This window comes from Haemaphysalis longicornis, unplaced genomic scaffold (assembly GCF_048455015.1).
Source record: "Haemaphysalis longicornis isolate Haplotype H1 unplaced genomic scaffold, Haemaphysalis longicornis Haplotype H1 scaffold_8, whole genome shotgun sequence".
Lineage (NCBI taxonomy): Eukaryota > Metazoa > Arthropoda > Arachnida > Ixodida > Ixodidae > Haemaphysalis > Haemaphysalis longicornis.
The window spans coordinates 195225201-195249764 of NW_027526445.1; the positions used below are offsets into that span (position 1 = coordinate 195225201).

Consider the following 24564-nt stretch of genomic DNA (forward strand, 5'->3'; position numbering starts at 1 on the left):
TCAAGCTCTCGGAAGTGCGAAGCAGTGATTCGCCACTGTGTCCGTTGTGTTATGTTGCGGGTACCTTGTGTTTATACTCTGTTTATTCATATTTTCCTTTTGTTTCTCTATGCTTTCTTTTTGTGTGTGTGTTTTACTTTACTTTTTATGTGTGTTGCTTTTCTTTTTCTTTGTTTTGCATTTGTTAATATGTTCTTTTTTATGTTTATCCATTGTTTCTTTTTTTCTTTCTTACTTTACGTCGACTTTATATTTGATCTTTCTTGCAGTTTAAGTACATTTAGTACTGACATCGGGTACGCAAGTGTAGCCGTATGTCACACTCATCGGTGACAATCGCCCGACTATTAGGGAGTCTTTACAAGCTCAGCAACTTTGGTACTCACTAAAATCCGTGCTCGATCAACGCGTTGTGGAAGCAGAGCCTATCACACACCTTACAAGTGTGGCCAGAGGATCTATCTAAGTCCCGCTTGAATCGGGCATCCGCTCTGCCGGTCTCGCTTATCCGCCGCTGCTGCAGTCTCACCTCCGTTTCGCGACGCCGCTCCTGGAAACTAGCTGCTAACCTCTGACGCTTCGCTTGTGTGTCTCGAACTTGAAGTTGGGGATTTGCTTGACTACGTTTGACCTTTAGCCAAATTAGGATTAATTTACTTTTTCTGCCGTTTCTCTTGAGCCTCCCGAACGGTAACAGCAGGATTCGCTTTCCTTAGCTGCTGTTAAGCCTTGACTGCTGCCATACAAAGCTGGGCATTTTTCTCTGTCCATTGACGCGTGGCTTCTGCGTCACGTTTTCGCACACGCGAATTGGCTCCCCGGCGTCGTCGGGAAAGACAGGTTCACAGGCTCTACTTCAAGGGGCCGTCGCGCCCTCTCTTGATTAGTTTTGGTATCAGCCTGGGTGCGTTACGCAACCACATTGGACGGACGACGCCCGGAGGCACAAAAGTGTTCCGTATTCAAAGCCATGCACCCCCCAATCTAACCACGACGATGGTTGAACGCGAATCTTTCTTCACGCGAAATCGAATAGTCAAAGCCGCTGCGATCAAAAGTCCAAAATGTATGCGAGTAAATGTCAAAATGCAAACCGTCTGCGAGTCAAAGGCAGAACTCAGACGATAGCCAATGAATCCTTCACGTGAAAGCTTAGCGTTCAACCATCGTCGTCGTTAGACGGAAGGATGCATGGTTGTTTCCAGGAGCCTCAATTTTTATGGTGAAAGCCGTAAACAACAGCGGTTACTTCACAAGCATTTCTGAGTAATACCATGCTCGCTTTTCTAGTGTGCCTGCGCCAGCGAATTTACACCGTGCCAGTGCTCTGGCTTGCCAATGCAGCAAAGTATCCAGGGCGTGTAACAATTTTCTATATCGAGAAAGGTCGTTACAACAAAAGCGATTTATTAGAATACTCACTTTGCTCGAAGCTTCTTATGCCCCCATTCAGACGGCATCTAGAGCAAATCCAACTCGTTTTAACTAAGTATTGCTTATAACGGAGACAGTTTACTGCACGAGGGACCTCGATATAACGAGAACTTGGTGTACTACAGATCTCCTCGGAGAATAGAGAAGTTGGAATGGGTTGCCGCAAAAGCTGCAATGGCTGTCTACATTATTCGCTTACTAGAACGCATTGCTATAGTAAGGTTGTACAGATTTGTACAGATTTTTGTCTCCCTCTACCATTTCTAATGTAAGGAGATGGCAAAACTTGTTAAAGAATCGAAAATGACAATAGCGTGCGTGTTTCTAAACGTTAGGAAATATAATTTATTTAATCCGGTTTTTCACGGAATGCCGTCTGGTCAGGTAAGATTGTTAGCAACCAAAAAGTTCTGACCAAACCAAACAAGAAAACAGATTTGTCATTTCGATACTCCCACAGGTACCTTGTTCGCAATAAACAATTGCCAACATAGAAAGCCTATTTGTGTTTCCGTTATCTACGCTTTATGATTCCTGCTAGTTTATGCCGCTGTCTTTTTTCAAAATTTCAGACGTTTGAGTTCGCGGCACCGATAAATAGAAAGTAAGTCTCGACGATCGACGAGAACGAACATTGATTGATTGAAAAACCTTTATTAAGACAGGAAGACCAGAGGTCCGAGCGTGGTAAGAGAAGAAAGGAAGGAAATGAAAGCCAATCACTCAAGAACTTATCCACATTGTTGTCTCATTCCAAGTATGCATAGATGCTTCACTCATGTTCACGCTGAGGGAAGATGAGCCGTGGAGCGCGGCGAGCGGCTTCGACCGGCTGCGAGGTTAACCGGCGTGGCAGTGATGTGGTCATGGCGTCACTAAGTATCATGCGCAGATTTTAACGGCGAAGCTGGTGCGAAAGTCGTTTGTGTACGGTGTCCGCAGTTAGAAATACCGAGACAATGCCGAGCGCTCGTGCACGCGTGCCTCCAGCGAACGTTGCTCAAGCAAAGCACACCCACTTAGGGAGATTTGCAAACATTTGCCCCAAGGAAACTCCAGCGTTCGCCGTATGGTGGCAACACTTGCTCGGAGTTAACGAGAAGGACCGTACGTTCCTCGTTCGTTCGTCCTCGTTTCGTCGTGCGCATGCGCTCTGTGCCGTAGAAGAGCCGCGACTTGAATGTCCAAGCTGCTGTAGGTGATCATTTACTCCACGTGGCCCCGCCCCGGATTGTTCGCGCGGCCGAGGAAGAGGCCACGCTTCGAGAGGCTCTGCGACCAAAGCATCCGCCAGGGACGATAAGTCGCGCTTGCCGAGTGGCGAACGAAAACATCGACGAACACGACGATCTCACGCTGGCCTTGCTCAACATAAGGTCAATGAAATGCCATGCCGCCGACGTCAACCACGGCACCGCGACGATACTAAAACTCAACTTTGTGTCTGTCAGTGTCTGTCACCTGCAACAGCTTCGACATTCAAGTCTTGCGTGTGAGCGCAAGCCTCGCTGCATTTTTTTTAACTAGCAAAACTGTATTGAACTCCAAACGAGAATGAATTTATTTATTTTTTTGGAATACCTTCAAGGCAATGGCATTGAAGCATTGCATTTCATTGGAATACACTCAAGGCAATTGCATTGAATTGCATTGAATTACTAATCTTAGGAAACATGTGAAACAGGGAATAGCTACACAGTCATCGGAGCAGACTAACACCGCAAAATCTGTTTCGAGATGCCTATTATAGAACGAGAATCACCGTCGCTTTATATTGCTCCCACAGAACGCCCATGAAATAAAAAAAGAAGGAAGCTCACACTAACGCGTAAGACTATACTGCCTTCACGTCCTTATATCCTCTTATTGATGCGCTATCTATTGTAGTTTTGAACATATTGTATTTTCCGTGCTAGTTTTGTTTGTCACCCACAAGCAGTGTCTATGTACTGCTTTTTTGTTTTGTTTTCCCCACCGCTGTTGTTGTTTATGTTGTTTCTGTTGTTTATGTTGACCATGAAGGATGTAGGGCTTCGTCAAGTTGCTGAGTGCGGCTTTTTACCCTATTTTCCGCCATAACGGTGTACGTTTATGGAAATAAACTTCAACTTTCAACTTTCAACTTGAAGGGAGTGAAGCTATACGAACCTTCACGACCAATACGACAGTTTAAGTCCACGGTTGCAGAGAATTTACTTCTTTGCTACAGCAACGACCTTTACTCCATCAGTGTTGCTATAAGTGTGAGCTTCCCTTCATTTTTTTGGAAGTGATAATCACTGGACATCACCCTGTAGGGGCGTACGCTATAACGTGTCTGTCTCGTTCCGAGCAAGTGTTTCCACGATTACGGCGAACACTGGAGTTTTTTTGGCCAATCTTGGCCAACCTCCCAAAGTGGGTATGCTTGCATTGACAAACGTCCGCAGAGGACGCTGTGCGGTCGCCGCGAGTCCCGCGCTAACGTGGGCGCGCTCGGCGATTTCTTAATATTTGTAACTGCGGTCACGAAAAATAAAGATTTCTTCAACTGCTTCGCTGTCAAAGAACGTAGTATTACTTCGTGCTTATAAGGTATAATTTACTATTCGACCGGGGAGCATAACGTATCTTGGCTTCTCAATATTTTTGCCAAAATAGTCCTTTGGAGAGAGGTAATTATGCCTTTCGTAACTTCTCGCAGGCTTACAAAGAGGAAATAGGGTTAGCCTGCACTTCTCACTTTAAGGATAGCCTAGTGGTACCCCTCCCCCACCCCCTCCCCCCTCTTCAGTAATCTACTCCACCCTGCCTCTTTCAGTTTTTGTTTGTTTGCTTAAGTGAAGATACATGCATGTTAGAAGCATTCCTATTTAAACAAGGCCGTTTTGTTTTAGGGGCGGAGCCCCAAAGAGGCTCGGGCTGTCGGCGTCTCATGTTTTCGTCCTCGTAACCGTCGTCTCATGTAGTCACGGTGCTAAAACACCGGGACCCTCGTTTGCGCCTCACGCTAGAACGTAACACGTACTAAAAAAACACCGCGGCACTCGTTTACGTCTCGCGCTAGAACGCTTCATAAGGCGTACTACGATATACAAGTGCTAAAGTTCCGTCCAGACGGAACGGAACGCTACGGGTTATCCTTCCGTCCAGACGGAATACAACTGAGAGCTTAGCGTTCCATTCAGACGAAGCCGGCGTGAAATTTGTAAAGTTCCGTCCAGACGAAAGCAAAACCGGCTGATTAGACGCCATGCTCAGTCTTCAGATTTGGTGTAGAGGGTGCGCCTCGGATAATGGCACTGTTGTACCACGTTTTATTCCTTCCGGACATGCCTTTTTTGCGTAGTTGGGCCAGCGTTTTGTAACAGCTAACTTCGTGCCCACTTTACAATTGACGCGGTGAGAGCAGTCGGCCTTGATTTTGCACTCGACCGGCCGCTCCGCTACCGCTCACTAGAGCCAGGGCCGACGTATTCATCGCCAGAGTTCCGATAATCTGTAGTTGGCAATGGTGATTACTAATTAACGGTTATTCTGGCTAGTCAATGAGCGGAAGCGGTTCGTTCGGCTGGGTAAATATAAAAAAATACTGCTCTCGATGCTTGTTGTGAAGCGGGCGTGGTCGAGGTAGTGGCATGGAGTTCCGTCTGACGGAGTCCGATCGAGGTAGTCCGACGGCGCCTTTCTTGTATTTTCTTGATTTTTACCCAACCGGTCAAACCGCTTCCGCTCATTGACTAGCCAGAGTCACATTGGATTAATAATCACTCTCAATGAGATGATCGGCCGTCAAACGAACCGCCAAGCTCGACCACGCCCGCTTCACAACAAGCATCGAGAGCAGTATTTTTTTATATTTACCCAGTGGAACGAACCGCTTCCGCTCATTGACTAGCCAGAATAACCGTTAATTAGTAACCACCATTACCAACTACAGATTATCGGAACTCTGGCGATGAATTCGTCGGCCCTGGCTCTAGTGAGCGGTAGCGGAGCGGCCGGTTGAGTGCAAAATCAAGACCGACTGCTCTAACCGCGTCAATAGTAAAGTGGGCGCGAAGTAAGCTGTTACAAAACGCTGGCAAACCACGCAAAAAAAAGCATGTCCGGGGGGAATCGAACGTGGCCAGTGCATTAGCGCAATTATCCGAGGCGCAACCTCTACACTAAATCTGAAGACTGAACATGGCGTCTAATCAGCCGGTTTTGCTTTTCGTATGGACGGAACTGTACAAATTTCACGCCGGCTCCGTCTGGACGGAACGCTAAGCTCTCAGTTTTATTCCGTCTGGGCGGAACTTTAGCACTTCTATATCGTTCCGTCTGGACGAAACGCAAGCCACAGCCTTTTTTTTTTTTTAACTTTACGCTACGGCAAGCTGGCTTTTCCACACAAATTACCTTGTTAGGAAGAAGCCAACTTACGAATGTCAGAGGCACTCGCGCTCGAGTGTAATGTGGTTTGCCAGCAAACGTGCAGGGATTCTAACGATTAACGAAGTGAACGAAAAAGACAAGAATATCTGTTCAAGTTGTATCGAACTACAAACCTCCGGAAGTTTTGAAGCATTTGCTTGGGGAGAAGCATGTTTAGAAGATTGTACGCAGCTAATCAATCAGATTTAAGGGAAATCCCTAAGGTGGGGTAAGTTGCTGCGTACGAAATTTTCACAGTATCATGACGATTTTTTTTTAACTGAGAAGATTCCCAGAAAGCTGTAGAACTTTCATTTGTAGCCATACGGCCGCATTTCAGGTGGCTGTCGAATTTTTCTACGTATTATACGCAACTTTCTACACATTTGCTCAATTCATCGTTTGGGGAGAGGTTGTGAATATGTTTTCAAGCTGTCATAATCAATTGCAAGTTACTTATGAATGCATCCTATTGTGTCATTTTTTTTGTACTAGTTTGAAAAGGTCTATAAGTTATCTAACAAAAGTTTACGCTCAAAATAAAATCCCGTAGTAACTTATAGTCTACTGGGAAGAGTACGCGCAGGTAAGTTATTTGCAGAGGTGTACTGGAAACAGAACAGTAGTACTAGTTAGGCTTAGTCTTTCACGCCTACTCGTTCTGGTGAGGGCTCTGAAAACGTGCCACGTGAGAACGGCAAGAGAAGATTGAAGTGCCCGTACGCCAGTTTTTGATGGGAAGGTACCTGCAAAAAGAAAAAACTGTCAACTCGGAACCACAAAACACCAAATTCGAAATTTTGTTAATAGGTTCCGAGGGAATACATGTTAATTTTAGTTAATAATGTACGGTATCCGCAGTCGGGAAACTTTTCCAAGCCTCACCTTAAGTTTACCTGCGAAGACTCGCGTCTTGTATTGTGTGTTCTCGGCTTCCCATTCCCGTGGCCGTATTTCATTTATTCCGATTCTACATAAACTTCTAGGTGTCAAAGGGGAGCGGGAGTTGGAGAGATATGCGGAAAAAATGTGCCATCACTTCCTCAAGAAAGGTGACCGAAGCGCGAAAGCTAAAAGTGCGTACAACCTTCGCTAAAAGTTCGTCCAATGGATCGTCAAACCTTCAGACACCGAAAGCGCTAACGAAAAACGAACCCATGCGGCGATTTTCCTCCACTAAGTAAGCGCATCTACGAACGATCTAAATGGATACCGATATTGGGTTTATGAGATAAAGGTTTTACTATTGTACTCTTTTTTTATGATAGATGCCTGTACTATCTCATCTAGAACGGTTCCCTTTTCGAAATTGACCTTTTCCGCGCCAAGATTAGAGCACAGGAGCGGAGATTCCGAGAAGCACAACTTGGGGCTCTTTCGAGCGCGGTTGCTGGTGGTGCCGTTGCAGCGTATGGCTAATCACGAAGCGTGCCCGCGGTGATAACCTGCGAGGTTTCGTTGGAATGCGTATCACACTTTACTTTCTAACATCATGCGTGAAGCTCGCTCTTTCCGTGTGCTGCCGGCACATTTTTATACGTTTGCAAACGCCAGTGACAGGCCGTCTAATCACTTAGCAATATTGCAACGGCCTTGGAATATCAGCCGCAATCTGTCTGGAGTTTGACCCTGCGTGCGAACCGTATAATTCATCAGCGACGACTCAGATCACACCCAGCCCCCAAAAGTAATGGCGGCGCATCCAAGCGCATGCGCAGATAAGGGGCTTGGAATTAAGATTCTGAAGTTAAAGTTGAAGTTTATTCATAAAAAGTAAACGGTTACAAAGGAAGTTTACAGACAAGGGTCCCGAAGTCAGCGACTGCACTGGGACCCTCGATGATCAAGTACACAAAAAACGTTACAGAAGCAGCAGTGGAAGCGAAAACAAGTGCAATAAAACATTTGTGAAGAAAACAAATAAGAAAGAACATGTAGTGCATGGTTTTCATATGGAATTTACTAAAATATAAAGCTATGTACATAAACACGGCATTCAAAAAACAAATTATCATTATACACAATTAAATACTAACGGTTTACAAAAGTACACAAAAAACTACTGTGCAAACAAATGAAGAAAGTCAAACCAGCAAAACAAAGAAATTAGGAAACATATCAGCTTAGAAGAAGATTTTATAGAGATTTCTTAAAGGCTGTGATAGAATGTGATAATTTATTATTAAGTGGTAGGCGGTTCCTTAGATTAATGGCGGCAAAATGAAATGTTTGCTGGCCATAATTAGTTTTTACCTTAGGTAACAACAAGTTATTATTCAAGGCAAATCTAGTAGTGTTATGATTCACTAAAGTACCTACGTCAAGAAGTTCAAAACATAATTTGTTGTTGAGTAGTTTGAAAAAAGAAATACCTAAGTTATAATCAAACAATGCTGTGACCGATAAAACTGAATTTTCGCGGAGTAGAGGTGATGCACTTGAATGGCGAGGGCTGCTAGTAATGATACGGATAGCTTGATTTTGAATGTGCTGAATGGATGATAGGTGGGTGTGATATGTGTTACCCCAAGCAGTGATTCCATAGTTGGTATGACTGTGCATGAAAGCAAAGTAAAGTGATAACAAAGCTTTGGTTGGAAAGAACGGTCGTGCCTTGAGCAATGCCCGGATGCCAAATGCCATTTTTTTTTTCTGATATGATCAACGTGAGATGTGAACTTAAGGTTAGTGTCAAGAATTATACTAAGAAATTGGACGCAGTCGCATGATACGATCCGATTAGAGCCAAGTCTTAATTCTGGCAACATACCTAACACTTTCTGGTATCTTCTAAAGATCATAAATTTAGTCTTAGTAGGATTAATAATTAAATTATTTCTGCAGCACCACTCAGTTACATCGGTTAAAGCAGCGTTTAATTTATCAGTTAGAGATACTATAGATGTGTCTGATAATGTTATTGTGGTATCGTCAGCATATAAAAGACAGTTGTATCGGTGTAAAAAGCTGGGTAAGTCATTGGTATAAATATTAAACAATAAGGGACCGAGAATGGAACCCTGCGGGACACCTTGGTTAATAGTTTGACAGTCGGAGAACGAGCCAGCTGCGGCTACCACGTATTGCCTATCAACCAAGTAATTTTTTAATAGAGTAAGTGCTGGACCGGTTATACCATATGCTTCCAGTTTCACGAATAAAATTTTGTGATTGATGGTATCGAAAGCTTTTGTGAAGTCTAAGAATACTGAGCCAACATATTTACCACAATCAATAGATTTTTTAATAAAATCGGTTAAGGTTAGTAAAGCCAAGCTAGTGGAGCTTCCCGCAGGAAAACCGAATTGTGAATTATCTATTACGTTAAATTTTTTTAGATAGTTAGTTAAGCGTTTTACAAGTAACTGTTCGATGATCTTGCTCAAACTCGAAAGGATTGAAATTGGTCTATAGTTGTTAATTAACTCCTTGTTACCTTTCTTAAATACTGGAACAACCTTCGCCATCTTTAAGTTTTTATTTTCAAGTATTTTCTTTAAGATTCATTTCCAAGTAACCATTTCGATACAATGAAAGCCAGGTTGCACGCACGCGTCGTGTTTCCAGAAACCTTGTCACAGCTTTTCGGTCGACCAAGTGGTCTATGTGGAAATGCCTTGGTTTTTTAACAAGACGCCATCGCTCCACAACTCAGAAAGCTTTCGCTATAAAAACTCGAACGCAGTAATGCAATGTTAGCAAGCCCAACTGAATTATTGATTCCAAAATTAAACATCTGGAACATGCGTCACGCATCAAAATACAGTTCATGCCCCCCTGAGCAGGTTTTTTCAGTATTGATTGATTGTAGGGTTTAACGCGCCGACGCAACGCAGGTGATGAGGCGCGCCGTAGTGGAGGGCTCTGAATTAATTTTGACCACCTGGGGATCTTTAACGTGCGCCGAAATCTCGCACACACGGGCGTTTTTGCTTTTTGCCTCCACCAGAAAAGCTGCCGCGGCGGCCGGGAATCGAACCCACAACCTTGTGCAGGTTTTTTCAGTACCCCTTACGAACCCTGGTGGCAGTGGCTACGCAGGATTTCATGTCATGTTGGCGGACGCGGACAAAAAATAGCGAAAGAAATGACAGTAGGAAACATAGTAAACTAAAACAAAAAGAAGAGCAACCAAGATTACAAAAAAAATTTTTGTGGTGCTGTAGGCGTACTTTAAGTGTCCTTCCGATTGTTGTAATCATTGTTGTTTTTCCCCAAGCGTATCACAGTACGGTTGCGTGTTGGGGTGAGAGCAGACCTGGAGAGCAAGTAAGACTGCTTCGTAGCTTCTGTGAGAAAAACAATTTTCGGTGGTCGGTATTTGACGACAGGCAAAGTTGTGGCCGTGTTCATTGTCCCCCTTAATACGCATTGCGCGGCCCGCGCTATTACATGATTCAAACACAGTCGTCATTTTATTTGCGATAAGGTATTGCAATCAGTGTTGCCACCGCTGGGCGTCAGATGTCCACTAAAAAGCCATAAGAAATCCGCCAGATTCCGCTAGATTCTAAAACATATCCGCTAAATTTTCCGCTAGGGCCTATTTTATTAGAAAAAACAGTGCAATTTTGTATGATAAATACCTTTATCATTCTTAGAATCTCCCCAAAACTGCGAAAGCTGAAATAACATATAAAAGAGTCTTCCAAGGAGTCTAACTAGAACACTTGAAGCTTCAGTGCGGCGGTGGTCGTCATTCGTCAACCTCATCACAGATGAGGCTAAAAGTTATAAATGTTCACACTGATGAAAAAAAGAACTCACAGGTCAACAAAAAACACATCGAGGTCTTCGTCGCCACTGTCGTCGTCTGATATCATCTCTACAGGAACTTGTTCAGGTACTTGTTCAGGGACCAGAAAGGAGACTTGGTTGCACATACGTTGCAGATGTCCCGATGGCACTAAGAACTGCCGCGGGAAGTTCGTAATCAAAACAACGTTTCTGGTGTCGCTTCAGCCACGCTCTTACGACGAAGATGGCGTTTCTAGTTTCAGGCTTCATCTTGTTCCGCAGCTTGGATTTTAGTATTTTAAGCTGACTAAACGTCCTCTCTACTTCGGCTTTTGAATACGGCAGCACGAGCATCGACATGGCAAATCTGGCCAGCTCGGCGAACAGGTTTTCGTCGCAGGCGTCCTTACAGGAGTGAACTTCACACCAGAACGACTGCGTGGATGATATTTGCCTCCATTCAGGAGGGTGATTTTGCTCCACTGGTTTTAAATTTTTTCTATTGTCTCAGGGGGCACTGCCATTGCTTCCAGCAGAGGAATCAATGGCTCCTTCACGACGCACAAAGCGTTTTCGATCGATAAGAGTTCTGTTTCCTGGAGAACTGCGATCTTAAAGGGAAGTCGCTGTCTGATTTGATCTACTAGCGTGGTAATAAACCTTATGCAGCTTTCTCGCATCACAGCTTCATCTGCGAGAGAGAACCCGTCGGTCTTCTGTGCTTTCACGTTGTTAACGTACGCCTCATACACGTAGCCCAGATATGGCTTGGGGTTCAAGTGGTCATCAAGTCTGCACGTCAGAACGTCAATCTGCTCTGTCGGAATTACGACTTTTTTAACCAAGCTTGAAAGCAAAGTCATAAGGTCTTTCTTGCCGGGCGATTTTGAATTGGTGCACTGCGTGAGGTATCCGCCAGAAATCCGCTATGTATGAAAATGGCCCGCCAAAAAATCCACTAGCCGCTAGACTAATTTTTTCCCCGTCAGAACAAAATCAAATCCGCCAGATTTAGCGGAAAATCCGCTAAATTGGCATCACTGATTGCAATCAGTTACTGCGTCCTATTTAAACCAGCTATCGCAATATGCGTCGCCAAGTACATTGGTTACGTGCTCTAAATTCGCTCGCTTGAGCATCTTACATAAAACGGAATTTGGCCATTAAAAAGGCCGGGCATACAATATACAAATTTCTTTTATTCGAAAGATTTGATCTTTTAAAGTGTCCCAAGGCTTGCCTGGAAGCAAACGATACTTTATTCACTATGAAATGAGTCACTTTAAGTGATATTTTGGATCTCCCGCTAAAATTGTGTTTTGTGACGTCTGCGATGAGGTCACCGGGACAGGACTTCAAGCTATCGTTAGTGCGCGGTCTGCAGCGAACATAGGAGGGCCTTGTTTACCGTCAGTCTTTCTAGATGGCGCCACCATACTGCGCCGGACTGCTGTCGGCCTTCGCTTAGTTTTTGAACATATTTGTGTCTGGCTTGTTTTTGTTACGGTAGGTAGTAATGTTTCGTGACACATGGGATATGTTCGACAAACAGGGCCCCGTAAGACAATGTTGCTTACGACAATCGGCCAGTTTCATGTGAGACAATCCCAAAACGCCCGACTGCTGTGCAGATAAAACAGCCATAGTGCGCGCATGCACCAACAGCAGTACGCACTGGTACTTCTATGTTTTCGTGGACTTTCGTAACTGCCATTGTTTACCCCACCATTCTTACTGCTATAACATGAATATGCACTAAATTTAAGGAAAAATCGCTCTTTCAGCTAGCTTATAATCCCTGTCTAGCTCGCTGGGCATATCACACCACAGGTTCTAGAGCGGGAAATGATCGAGAGTCGCATGGTCCTCCTCTTTTTTCCTAATTATATAACTTCTATGAGCGAAGTTTAGGTTAAACTTAGCGTCACTATAATTCTAACGAGGCAATCTCTCGAATGAACCAAACTTGCGCTTTTCTGTATGACCCTTTAAAAGAACGCATCAAGAATAATTCGCTTCCGCCCGCGCAAGGCAGTAATGTAGCAAATATTAGGTCATATGTTCTTTTTTTGTTTTTTGTTTTGTTTTTTGCTGTGGATATCAGTTTTGAGGAATATGGTTCAAGAGCGAGTAAAACAGGGTCATTTTAAGTCAGACAAGCAAAAAGAAATTACGTTATTGTAACATTCAGTGGAAGGGGCAGACCACTCGCATATGCGATAAGCGTACTCGCAAAAGCTACCTTAACGTCTTTTTGTAGCGTATACACTTTGAACATCGTGTTCTCACAAACGCAGTTGCACTGAAGGAGAACGATTTAAAGCATCCTGCAATTGGCCTTTAAGCATTAACTCGAATTTCAACGGCATCTAATTTGCTTTTATTCCTCGCTACCACCTCAATTAGCTAGCGGCTTTCACACTCACGAGAAACACGCTCGCCTCCACTCTACGGGGCTTCGAAAAGCTCTCGCCTAGAGAAGTCAATTACGCCTTCGGTGTTAATCTCCGTCGAGGCAATTAAGGCTAAACTCGGCGCCGTCTGAGCAGCCTCCAAATTCACGGTCAAGTTGAATGACCTGCCGATGAAAAGAAATAAAAAAATACAAATGGATAAAGATCTCTTAGAACGAGTTTCAAATCAGCCGCTTGGAGGAGGCAGAGCTTGGGCGGAGAACGAACACAGCGCTCCGCGTGTACGGACTGACAGGAGGAGAAGGAGGATGAGGAGCAGAGGATGGGAGAAGCTGGTAAACTTCGTTTCCGCGTTGCCAAGGCAACCGGTCTCTGTCCCTTGTCGTAACGATTTTGCTCTCGGAAAGAGAAGAGAGGAGGAAGAGATGAAGGAAAGTCCGCGCACTCTATAGCTTCAGCTCTACCGTATACCCGTGTCGACAGCGAGCAAATAATAAAAGCCGCTAAATTTGATAAAGGACGAAAGGTCAAGATAACGGAGAGATTTAAAAAGAGAGAAAAGTAATTCGGAGGAGTAGGTGCTAAAAACATGGACAGGACTCCAAAATGGCGGCGAGAGCTCCCAAGAAGACGGGGTCTCGGGAGAAGACGGGGTCTCAGGACTTCTTGCCGCAACCGATAGGAATGAGAGGAGGAAAACAGAAAAAACAAGGTGAGAACCCCGAGAGAGTCTGCGCGCTCTGTCCTTTCTTTTCTTTTTTTGTTTGAGAGGTAAAGCACGGCGGTTGTCGTTGACCACGGCGCCGCGTGCCTCGTAAATTTCTTAGTCTGCCATGCGGCGTCGCTGCTACGTTCCTTGAGGGGATTCTGCTCTGTTTCATAGCTCGCCGATTTTTACTTTGTTCCCACTTAGAGTCTTTTTTTGTAAGGTACATTTGCATGTTTCGCGTTACGCTTTTATCGTTTGGCCTTTCCTTTCGTCGGAGCCGTCCCCAAGGGCTCCTGAGGATACTCACGCGCGGAGGAGCGTATCCGAGAGCGATCCTGCAGACGTCCCCCCGGAGACTAGGGAGGGATCCGGATCCTTTGAGGCGAAAGCTAAGGTGGGCAGGATGCGTGGTGGAAGGAGGAAGGGAGGAGGAGCTACACTACGGTCTCAAGATCAAAGAGCACGTCGTCCGCTCCACCCATGGAGGAAAGAAAAAGATCCCCCATTTTTTTATGTTCTTCGTTTGAGGTGGACCGCCAGACGACGGAAGGTCCAACGAAGCACATCCTCGTAACGAGAGGCTTAACAAGGCCTCGCGCGCTTTAACTTGGGTCCCTATTTTCGTAAGAATTCCCCCATCTTTTATAAATGCGCATGACCACGAGACGTACCTGAGCCACAGCATCAGTTTATTTGCCGAGACTTGCATTTTCTGTTTTGCGTGTTCAGCTTAACATTCCCGTTTCCTCCACTCCGGATCGTGCAAGAAGTTCTAGATCTGACAAGGTGAGCGGGATACATGTCACGGTAATAATTTTATAGCAAAAATAATTATTTGCAAGCCTGACCACATTCTTGTCTCCAACACTAAAACTTGAACTATCTACCTTAAACATTCTTTTTAATTACTCTCATGGATCAAACACTTTCTGAAGGGACGCACACAATTTACCTCTGCTAATCATCACGAGTCTGATCTAACCAACGTATACGATCCGGTGTGCCGCAAGGGGCAAGTCTTTCGCCACTACTTTTTCTAATTTATATAAATTAGTTGCCCTTAAACATCACATCGAAACTCCGACTTTTTGCAGACGATTGCGTTTTGTACACAACTATTGTCGCCACTAACGATCATAATACCCTGCAAACCGATTTAGACAACATCTCCCTCTGGTGTAACAAATGACCCTTGCCATTAACCTAAACAAAGTACAAATCACTGTAATTTACACAGAAACATCTCATATCTCAGCACACCTATCACATCAACTCTGTTCCAATCAGCTCAGTCCCTTGATATAAATACCTCGGCTTGCACTTGACCTCATCGCTAGCATGGTCAACGCACATCCGTACCATTTGTTCCGAAGCCTCTCGCCCGCTCGGGTACCTTCACCACTATTTAAAACTTGTTTCTCCTGAAATTGAAAAACTCGCTTACCTAACCTTCGTACGACCGAAACTGGAATAGTACTCAGCCATCTGGCATCCATCACAAACATATCTAACCCTTCAGATTGAAGCCATTGAAAACCGCTCCGCACGTTTTATCACCTTGCAGTATTCCAACCATATCAATGTCACCACGCTCAAGCTATCCCTCTCCCTCCCGACTCTTCACTCACGCTGCGCCATCGCCCGCCTATGCCTCATCCACAAATTCTCGCAGCGATGGCTCAGAGGTACAGCACTCGCCTCGTATGCGGGAGGTACCGCGTTCGAATCCGTGTACCGCCGGGCGCCCACCGGTTTCTTTATTACGTACAGGCGTTCCCGGTCGAGTGCGGACGCTTGAAAGGAGCATTTACGGCAGGAAAGCTGCCTTTACCCTTGCGAGGGGCCCCTTACCCTTGACCATCTGGCGGGGCCCCCGGCCATCATGCCGCGTTGCGCCATTGCCGGGGGTGAAAAAGTCTGGCGGCATGTCCTGCCACAGGCGGTTGCGAGTTGAGCGTCCACCGTGGCTGCGGAAGTCACCATGTGCATTCGTGTGCCTTGGTGGCGCCGGGCACCTACCGGTAAAATAGGTACAAGCGACTCCCCGGCCTGGCGCTCGGCCCTTGTGTGGGACTACAACGCTTGGCAAGTTCACCCGGCTGGCACGAGAAAGCGCCCCTATGGAAAGGGGCACTTTTTTTTTACTTATACTGGCCACAATCTAGGCATGCTTTACTGAGGCCACCTTACATAATTTCATTCCGTTTTAATCACTGTCATCCAATAGCCCCCATTACCGGCAGTACGTCAGCATTTAGCTCATCTTTTTTTCCTAACGCTGTGACACTATGAAACGCGTTGCCCGACGACATCGCATCACGCACTGATAATAAACGTTTTAGAGACAAAATAGAAAAATTATTCTCACTCGAGAATAAAAGTACCCTGCAACAGTTTTTTGAAGCGTTTTTTGAAATCTTATATGCTTGCAGAGTGTAGTCACCCAACACACACAGTAGGTAGATTATGGGGTCGCGAAGTACCTCAGCCAAATATTACTGCTCTATGCCCATAAGATAACTTCTAAACTCGCGCAAAACATTTTTTTTTTTCTCTTTCCCGGTCTTGATGTTATTCGACGGCTCGAATTACGTCATTAAGGCCATGTAGCGGCTGTTGACCTGTTTTCCTTCAGTTGCAGCAATGAACGCTTTTCCGATAGCAACTTTAAAAATAAGGCCACAAAAACATAGGAGAAACGAAAGGCATAAACGAAAAGCGTATGAGCAAATCACGCAGTGCCGCTCCGTGCTGGCGGTAACTATAGCTTTCGCACTGCTTCCAGACGCTAAGAAAAGAATGGAAGCGTTTATCAGGGTTGTTCTACTGCTGTAACAGATAATTTGGGCAAGATGTGTTCAACTTCTTCAGGGTGTGCTGCTTCGACCTATTGTTACCTCTGTAAAATTATGTAGCACTTATTTTGCGATGTTCCTGCCTTAGTCAATGTCTAGAATTTGGTTCTTAGTGCTTTGTGTTTTTTGTAAGTTTTTTGTTTTGTTTCCAGTAATATCTACGTTTCATTCGTATTTTTGTACACTGTGTTTCATGACCCCCCTTATGTAATGCCTTCGGGCCTTCAAGGGTATAATAAATGAAATGAAACGAAATAAAACGTAAGTGGCGCTATTCCAGGACCTTTACCTACCAGCCCGCAGAACAGCAGTCTTATTCGGTTCCCTTCGAACCCTGGCGCCACTGGCGCACACATAATTTCATATATCCGATGCTCATATCCGATACCCGTCACGGTGGCTCACTGGCTAAGGCGTCGGGCTGCTCTGCCCAAGGACGCCGGTTCGATCCCAGCCGCGGTGGCTGCTTTCCCGATGGACGCGAAAAGCGAAAACGCCCCGCGCGTGTGTCAATATTTCAGCGCACGCTATTAAAGACCCGCACGTGGGCAAAATTATTCCGAATTAATCCTGGGGAGCCCTCCAGATTAATTCGGATTAACTCCACTACGTCGCGCATCATAGCCCATGCGTAGCTTCGGCACATCAAACCCCCCCCCCCCCCCACACACACACACACACACACGCGCGCGCGCACAAATTGAAAATTTCCAGCTCCGGATCAGCATCCCTGTAAAACTGAGGACAGGCATTACAAGTGGGCAGAAAGAAATTATTATACAAATTATAGAAATTACGTTTTTTCTCCCTCTCTGTGGTCATATAATTTGTTTCGGGATAGTTTCGGTTAAACAGAAGTCACAGCGATTTTTTTGTGACCCTACTTCCTCAGAAGACGGCCATGCACTGACGGCAGTCGGGAAATCTGTAAAGTTTACAACTTTACTCCGAGCAAATTATGAGAAGTAAACGAAGCTAAGCGTAATTATCGCGTCGTCCTAGCGGCCAATTTCATTGTGATTTTTTCGAAGATATTTATTTCAGAATTGAGAGCTACACAGCGTTTCATTCTAGCTCTGGGAAGAGCGAGTGCGATTCGCTGGCAACGCGACCCGGCACACACGCGCGCACTTTTGTTTAGAACCTAGCGCAAGATAGCGTCATTGTTAAAATGGAGACAAACACCAGTTCAAGATACGAAGCTCCGGAGAAGCAAGAAAACTGCAAGTCCGAAAGGTGGAGAGAATAGACTTCATTGCGTTTTCCAACAGTGATGCTTATAGTCGTAGGCCGTGAGCCCTTCGGCTGTGCAGCTGGACGGCCCAGAGTGGATCTTCCGAGCGGGATTGATTGATTGATTGATTGATTGATTGATTGATTGATTGATTGATTGATTGATTGATTGATTGATTGATTGATTGATTGATTGATTGATTGATTGATTGATTGATTGATTGATTGATTGATTGATTGATTGTGATGTCTAACGCGCCGACGTTAGCCGATGAGGCGCGCCGTTTGGAGAACTTCGGGTTAATTTGGACCACCTGGGGATTTTTAACATGCGCCGAAATCTCGAAAACACGGGCGTTTTTGCTTTTCGCCTTCATCAGGAAAGCGCGGCCGCCGCGGACGGGAATCGAACTCCACCTGGGTGGGAGCTGAGCAGCACGGTCTCCCACTGCTTACTGCTAGCAATTGTGCGGTCACTCATGACCGCCTGCGGACATTGCCGTAACATGTGCACGCTCCCGACACCTACGACACTCGGGTGAATTGTAACTCCGAAAAAAAAACTTTTTTTTAGGGCATCACTGTTTAGGGATCACCGCGGTGGCTCAGTGGCTAAGGCGTTGTGCTGCTGAGCACGAGGTCGCGAGTTCGATTCACGGCCGCGGCGGCCGCTTTTCTGATGGAGGCGAAAAGCGAAAACGCCCGTGTGTACGAGATTTCGGCGCGCGTTAAAGATCTCCAGGTGGTCAAAGTTAATCCGGAGCCGTAGCTACGGCGCGCCTCGTCGCCTGCGTTGCGTCGGCGCGTTAAACTCCACAATCAATCAATCAGCATCATTGTCTTGAGTGATTCAATTCTGTGAAAAAAATAGTACGCTGACTACAGACTAAGATAAAGTTTGAAAGTGTTTATGACACCCGGACAGCACCAAATAACCCACCAAGCAATCAACCTCACGACACCGATAGTTCGCCGTTTGTGCACGTGGAGTGTAAGGCCGGGTTCAGGCTGTTGTCGCAACTGCTGTAATGTCTTTAAATAATGACGTCATTTGACGTCTCAGCCGACGTACCTGCGTGACACGCCGTTTTGTCACGTCCCTAGCGCACGATATGGCTGTTCTGAACATAGCCTAAGGAGAACGGCATCGCGTTTTGAACGTAATTCTTTGGCTTGAGCTCTCCTTCACACAGAATAGCCCCTTTGACCAAACTATATCGGTCTCTGTTTCCCACCGATCCCCTCAATTTTCGCTGCTGACATTTCAAGAAATGTGAAAGCGTGAGCCAGCGGGAAACCCTTTCGACTAGCCCAGTACAGAAAAACTAAACGCTAAATAAGTGTTTTCTGTTCTCTGAAAGATTGCACCTGTCGTAGCTCTATTTACTTGAGTTCAATGAGAAAACTAAAAATGTTAAAAGGCGCAATAAAACCCGGACACGAAGAGAAACCGAACAAGCCAGACGAGGCTTCACTACCAAGTTAAATTTGTTAATGAAAATCTGCCTATGTGTTATATTCACACATGACGTCATGGTTTGCATCGGCAAGCCATTTCCCTTTCATCAAGATAGACTGGATTCCTGAAAAGCGGACCGGAATGCAATGGGTGGCGCCATGTGTGAATAACATACATAGGCAGTTTTAAGTGCGAATGCACTTTATAAGCGACCCCAAACCTTCCACCGCCGGCGGCGGCGGCGTCCGCAGTCCTCCTCTCTATATAAAAAAAAACAGCATCCGGCGCCAGGTTTCGATCCGAGGACTTTGCGGCCGCAGCGCGACGCTCTACCGACTAAGCCACGGACGCGACGCTGATATCAGTGTTAGTAACGCGCCTTATATCTTTAACGCATTCAAACTACGTCGTCAGCGGCGTACGTTGGCGACTCAGCGGCGTTATAGCGGCTTGATAACTGCGTGGTGTACACGTGATACTACAAACCCGATGGAAGAGATGGAAGAGAAGGCGGCGAGGCGGTGGGCTTGGTAGTTTCACTTGGTAGTGGCGCTTCGTCTGTCTTGTTCGGTTTCTCTTCGTTTCCGGGTTTTATTGCGCCTTTGAACCTGTTCAGTCATGTCGTACCAACTGGCCCACATCAATCTGTTGCTAACCAATGAGAAACTTTTTTTAAATAAATCATTACAGCCGGCATTTTTTGGTCATGTTTTGATCCCAGTATTTTCGGGCCGTAAACTAGAGCCCGCAGGATTTGCTGACGAGGGCCGAATGACCACCGAATAAGCACATATCCATGACGCTTTTAAGCTGTCCCCGCTTTCGATAAATAGCTGCTAAGAGTTGCGCAGTTGGTTGCAGTTGTAATCAATAACGTTGGCAGCCGGCCTCAATGCGTTTGCGATCGCGCTAATAATCTCCTGAGTTTTTCCGATGGCTGTTGCGTATAGAAAAAAATAAAGCCTTAAAGTTTGCCCGCATTAATATTTTGAGTGCGCTTGTCCACCAAGGTGAATTTTCGGTTTGACCGAAATGCAAACTGAAACAAGGCCGACTATGACATACGGACACGTATTTGGTGTACCTTTAGAAGCTCAAAACTGTTTTATTTTGTGGCGCTTTTTGCCCGTAGTCGGCTTGGCACCAAAAAAAGACAATCCACATCATCACCATCAAGATTGATTTGTTTTTAAAAGATTTAGCTCAAGGAAAGTTTCCAGACGCCTTCACTTATCCCGTCCCTTTACTTCACTGTTTTTCTTTTCTCAGAAAAGCGCCGAAGGAAGCTCCAGTAAACCCATTTTACCATTTACCGTTCGTGACACTACAAATAATGCTAACGGATGAGCTGGCGATACCTGCTTCCGCTGGGGCTCTTGTTTTATTTTCCACGTTTTAACTTAGCTGCTCTCAGTGCTAGTGATGTATTTATATTCTCACCGTAATATGCCATCGTAGGCTAACTTCTTTTCGCACTCAAGTGTTGCTTTAGCTTCCTCTCATTTAGTGTGAAAACGTTCCCTTTTTCACACAACCGCGGCTATAATTGTCCAGATACACTCTTTGCGAGACTCGCCTGACCCAAAACAAAGTTGAAGCCAGTAGAAGCGCTTAGGATTTTTTTACATGAGTAAGAATTCTACATTCCTGGAATGCTCCCCTCAATCCTCGTCATGACAATGTACTCGATACAAAATATAATGAATAATTCATCTTTGTGGGGCTCACCGCAGCTGGTACTGCCGCCTGCATGCGAAGCGAAGCGTCTAACTGAATGGTGTTGCAACGTTGTCATCCTACCGCCGACAACCCGTTGCTGCGTACGGGAATGCCGACCCTAGCCGAGCTCCGTCGCCTCCGACATGCGTGTGATAGCGTGGGGAAGCGAGCGGCCAGCCAGTGTTGCAGCCTCGACGAAGACCAGCAGCCGAAGGCAAACTTAACTCGTTTACTTCATGGCGAGAGATGGGCCGAAGCCAGACAAGAGCAATGCCCTGACGGGCGAGGTTACAGTACAGGACTCGAGCAGAGTGACAGCATTAATTCACTGCTCTAACAGGAATGAACTACAGCGTTTGGGGAAGGGGCGGGGTCTTATTTATACCCAAAGCGCTAACGGTCAAACAAGCGTTCCCTCTAGATTGTGCACACGACACGAACGGCACAGACACACACAGCACTCTTTCCAGAGTTCGTGAGCGGTCGGTAGTAGCGGCGCACGCTGAGACCGAGAGAGGGGAGAGAGGAGGTCCCCGCAGCGGCTTCCGCGCCCTTCGGAGAAGTTGAAGCATGCTGCGTCGGCCGCCACCGAAGTTTGATCACGCCGATAGCGAGGCGCCACCGATCCAGACATGTAGCAGCTTGTTTGAATCCGTCGGCTGCAAGCTTGAGTCACCGACAGGAAGGCCTGCTCGAAAGGCGCACGTAGTAGAGGCTTCGCCACACAGCCGAGGAGTGTTGCACAAAGCCCAGCGGCGGGCTGATTCATAACACTGGGTTCTTAATCTTAAATCACTGCTATACGAACTCATTGTAAGTTCTTTTTGTAGTAGCAGTTCTAACCATTTAACCAATCATCTGCGTTAATCCAATTTGTGGTACACCTTTCGTGCAGCGTAAAGGGATTGTGTTGACATTGTTCCGGGTCTTAGTTCTGTGTGCTCGCTGCGCAAACATTCAGCACCTTCAACCTTGAGAAAAATCCGACTTCCGCAAACATGTTGTGTAACAGTCGCAGGTGAAGTAAGCGTCGCGTGGTACCCGTACTATGGTATGGCTTGAGATATAACCCACTGTGTAGCTCAGGCTAAAGAGAACATAGAAACTTCGGGGGCTCCAAAGTAGCTTGATTGCTCACATGGGGCCGGAGGGTGCTCGAAAACAAATTAAAAAAAATAAAAGCAAACAAATGACATCAGCAGGCACCGAAAATTAAAGGGAAAACACTCGATGAACCACTTAATAAATGTAACTCACATAAAAATGAAAATTTCGTAGAGTTGGTGGAAAACAGCGCTGAACAAGCCTCCAATTTAAAAACAAACGCGTACAAGTGCCGTCAAAAGTAATTGGAACATGGTCTCGTAAATTTGCAGGAATTTCGTCTTCCGGAAACTGGCTGGCTGCATTGGTGTACGTTTAAAGGAGTCTTCCCTGATATAAAAAGTTTCCTTTAAACCGGTAATGGCTGCTTTAAAGCCAGTGAGACAAACATTTTGTGATATTCCCAAATTCTTGTTCGAATTGCTTATGGCGGCGCCTGCACTATTCTAAAGCACCATCTATCTTCCGTTCGTCATTTTTAGGTCGCCGTTTTTTTCTTTCCAATATGCATATCTCCAAGCGCGCCCCACGTTCCCTTTTAACGCGAGGGTTGTAGTCATTGAGAAGTGTCATGGAAGTTTTGAAAGACCAAATAGGTGGTTCACGGAGCTTATGCGAAAGTCTCAGCGCATCATTCCGCCGTCGCAGTGGCATCCTCGTCGAGCACGGCCGGAGCAGCCGAGGATCCGCCGGCGCTCCTCCCCCGCGCGGCCTGGGCGCGGCCGCGTTCCCGGCGCTTCCCGCATCGGCGGCGAAGGGGAGAGCGGCGTCCCCACCGCCGGGATGCGGTCTCCCCTGGCGACGGCCAATGGGAGCGCGGCGCGCCTCCGAGGGCGTGGCGCTGGCCGCCGAAAGCCCGCTGTCTGGTGGCGCGCTTTTATAAGACTCGGTCGGGCGCATTGGGCGCGCTAACTTCGTTAGTCATTGCTCGTTAGTCAGGCCCCAGGGCTGCCGCAGCGCTGGACGGCCGCTTCCAGCTGTGGAGCAGCGCCATGGCGGCGGCTGCCGCCGCCGTGGCCGCCGAAGACCCGAGGCTCCAGGTCGGCGGCGATGAGCGCCTCGGCGGCGGCGTGCCGTCGTCGCACGGCGGCCAGCCCGACTGCGGCGACAAGAGGAAGCCGGCGGACATGGGATCGCCGCTGTACGGACTCCAGGAGCCCAGACACCGAGACGGACAGCTTCAGGCACAGGGTGAGTGTCGTCGCTTCTTTTTGGCTCGCGCGAGCGCCGCGGCGATCGATGGCCGTAGAGGCCTAATGTCATTAGGGCCCCCCATCAATGCCTTAACGAGCTCGCCGAGGGCGGGGTTCCCGCGCGCCGCCTTCGCACGAACGGCGGCGACGACGACGGTGAAATGAAAAAAAGGGAGAAAAAGGTGCGGGGAGGAAAAAAAATGGATGCCGCCGGATTTACGGCGGAGGAGATGTCCGTCCCTTCGATCGCCGCAAATATGGACGATCGCGGCAGGATATCGCCGAGTCCCCTGGATCGAAACTAGGACTGAAGCCTTTGATGAAACCTGGACCCAAAACCCCGAGCTTTCTACCGGACCGTTAAGCGAACCTTCCAGAAATCTTCGGCCAAGAACTTCGGACGAAGCCCTGGAGTGAAGATTGTGGTTAACCTTGGACTAAATCTTGCCTCGGAAGCACCGGACGGTGTGTTAGACCCAACGATGGGCCAGCTCTTGGCTCAATACAAAGCCACGCAAGATGTGCGCATGAATGAGGCGTTAGCCGAGCGGTAGGAAGTGGCGTGTGGTGACGCACCGACTCCGTGGACAGCTGGTTACGCAACATTCACTAGGATTGCACAGCACAGTTCCCGTCTTCCGTCACAGGCGTGCTTGGGGACTTGAAGATGTGTGCGGAATCGATTTTTGGGTTCAGACGTAGCTTAGTTGCGACGGTGAACTGATTGCCTTAATTAAGGAAGGAACGGCTCACCCCTGGCCCTTATACACCCTTCAGCTGCAGCAATTATGTGGTCGCTTCATTCAAGTATGTGCGGTGTTCACGTTGCAGTACTGATAATGTAGGTTCCTGGAAGCTGTTGAAGATTAAGGACAAATGGATGTGAACGTGCGCAGCCAGATGTTGCAGTTGGGCGTTCGGTATGGCTTAAACTATCGCAAGTACCGCCTTCAACCGTTCGGTGCCGTGAAATCTTGATTTTGGCTCTGACACAAATGTGTGAAAGGTGTTCAAAATCCGTCTCTATAGAAGCGCGCGAAAGGCGCGCAAAATACACCACAATGGCATTAAAGTCACCGCATGTTGCTTGTTAGAAGACTTCACTTTATAGCAATGTGCGTTAAAACGGGGATGGTATTAGGAACGGAGAGAGAGAGGGGGAGAGAAGGAACTTTATTCGCTTAGAAGTAGCTCTCTCTCTCTCTCTGCCTGATCAGCCAGGAGATTTTGGTTCCTGGCGGCTTCTTTGGCCATCCGGACAAGGCGCAGCTACATTAGGTGATCGGAGCTGCGCAGAGTGTTTCCCACT

The 24564-nt window shown here is 46.7% G+C and overlaps 1 protein-coding gene across 1 annotated transcript in view; it reads left to right on the forward strand.

The window, feature by feature from the left end:
* The first annotated feature begins 22739 nt into the window (after positions 1–22739).
* The window catches only part of LOC144149360 (uncharacterized), a 32732-nt gene continuing 30907 nt past the window's right edge, over positions 22740–24564 (forward strand). The window contains exon 1 of the mRNA XM_077680929.1: positions 22740–23253. Coding sequence (XP_077537055.1) covers positions 23055–23253 — 199 coding nt within the window. The 5' untranslated portion in view covers positions 22740–23054. The remainder of the gene's footprint in view (positions 23254–24564) is intronic.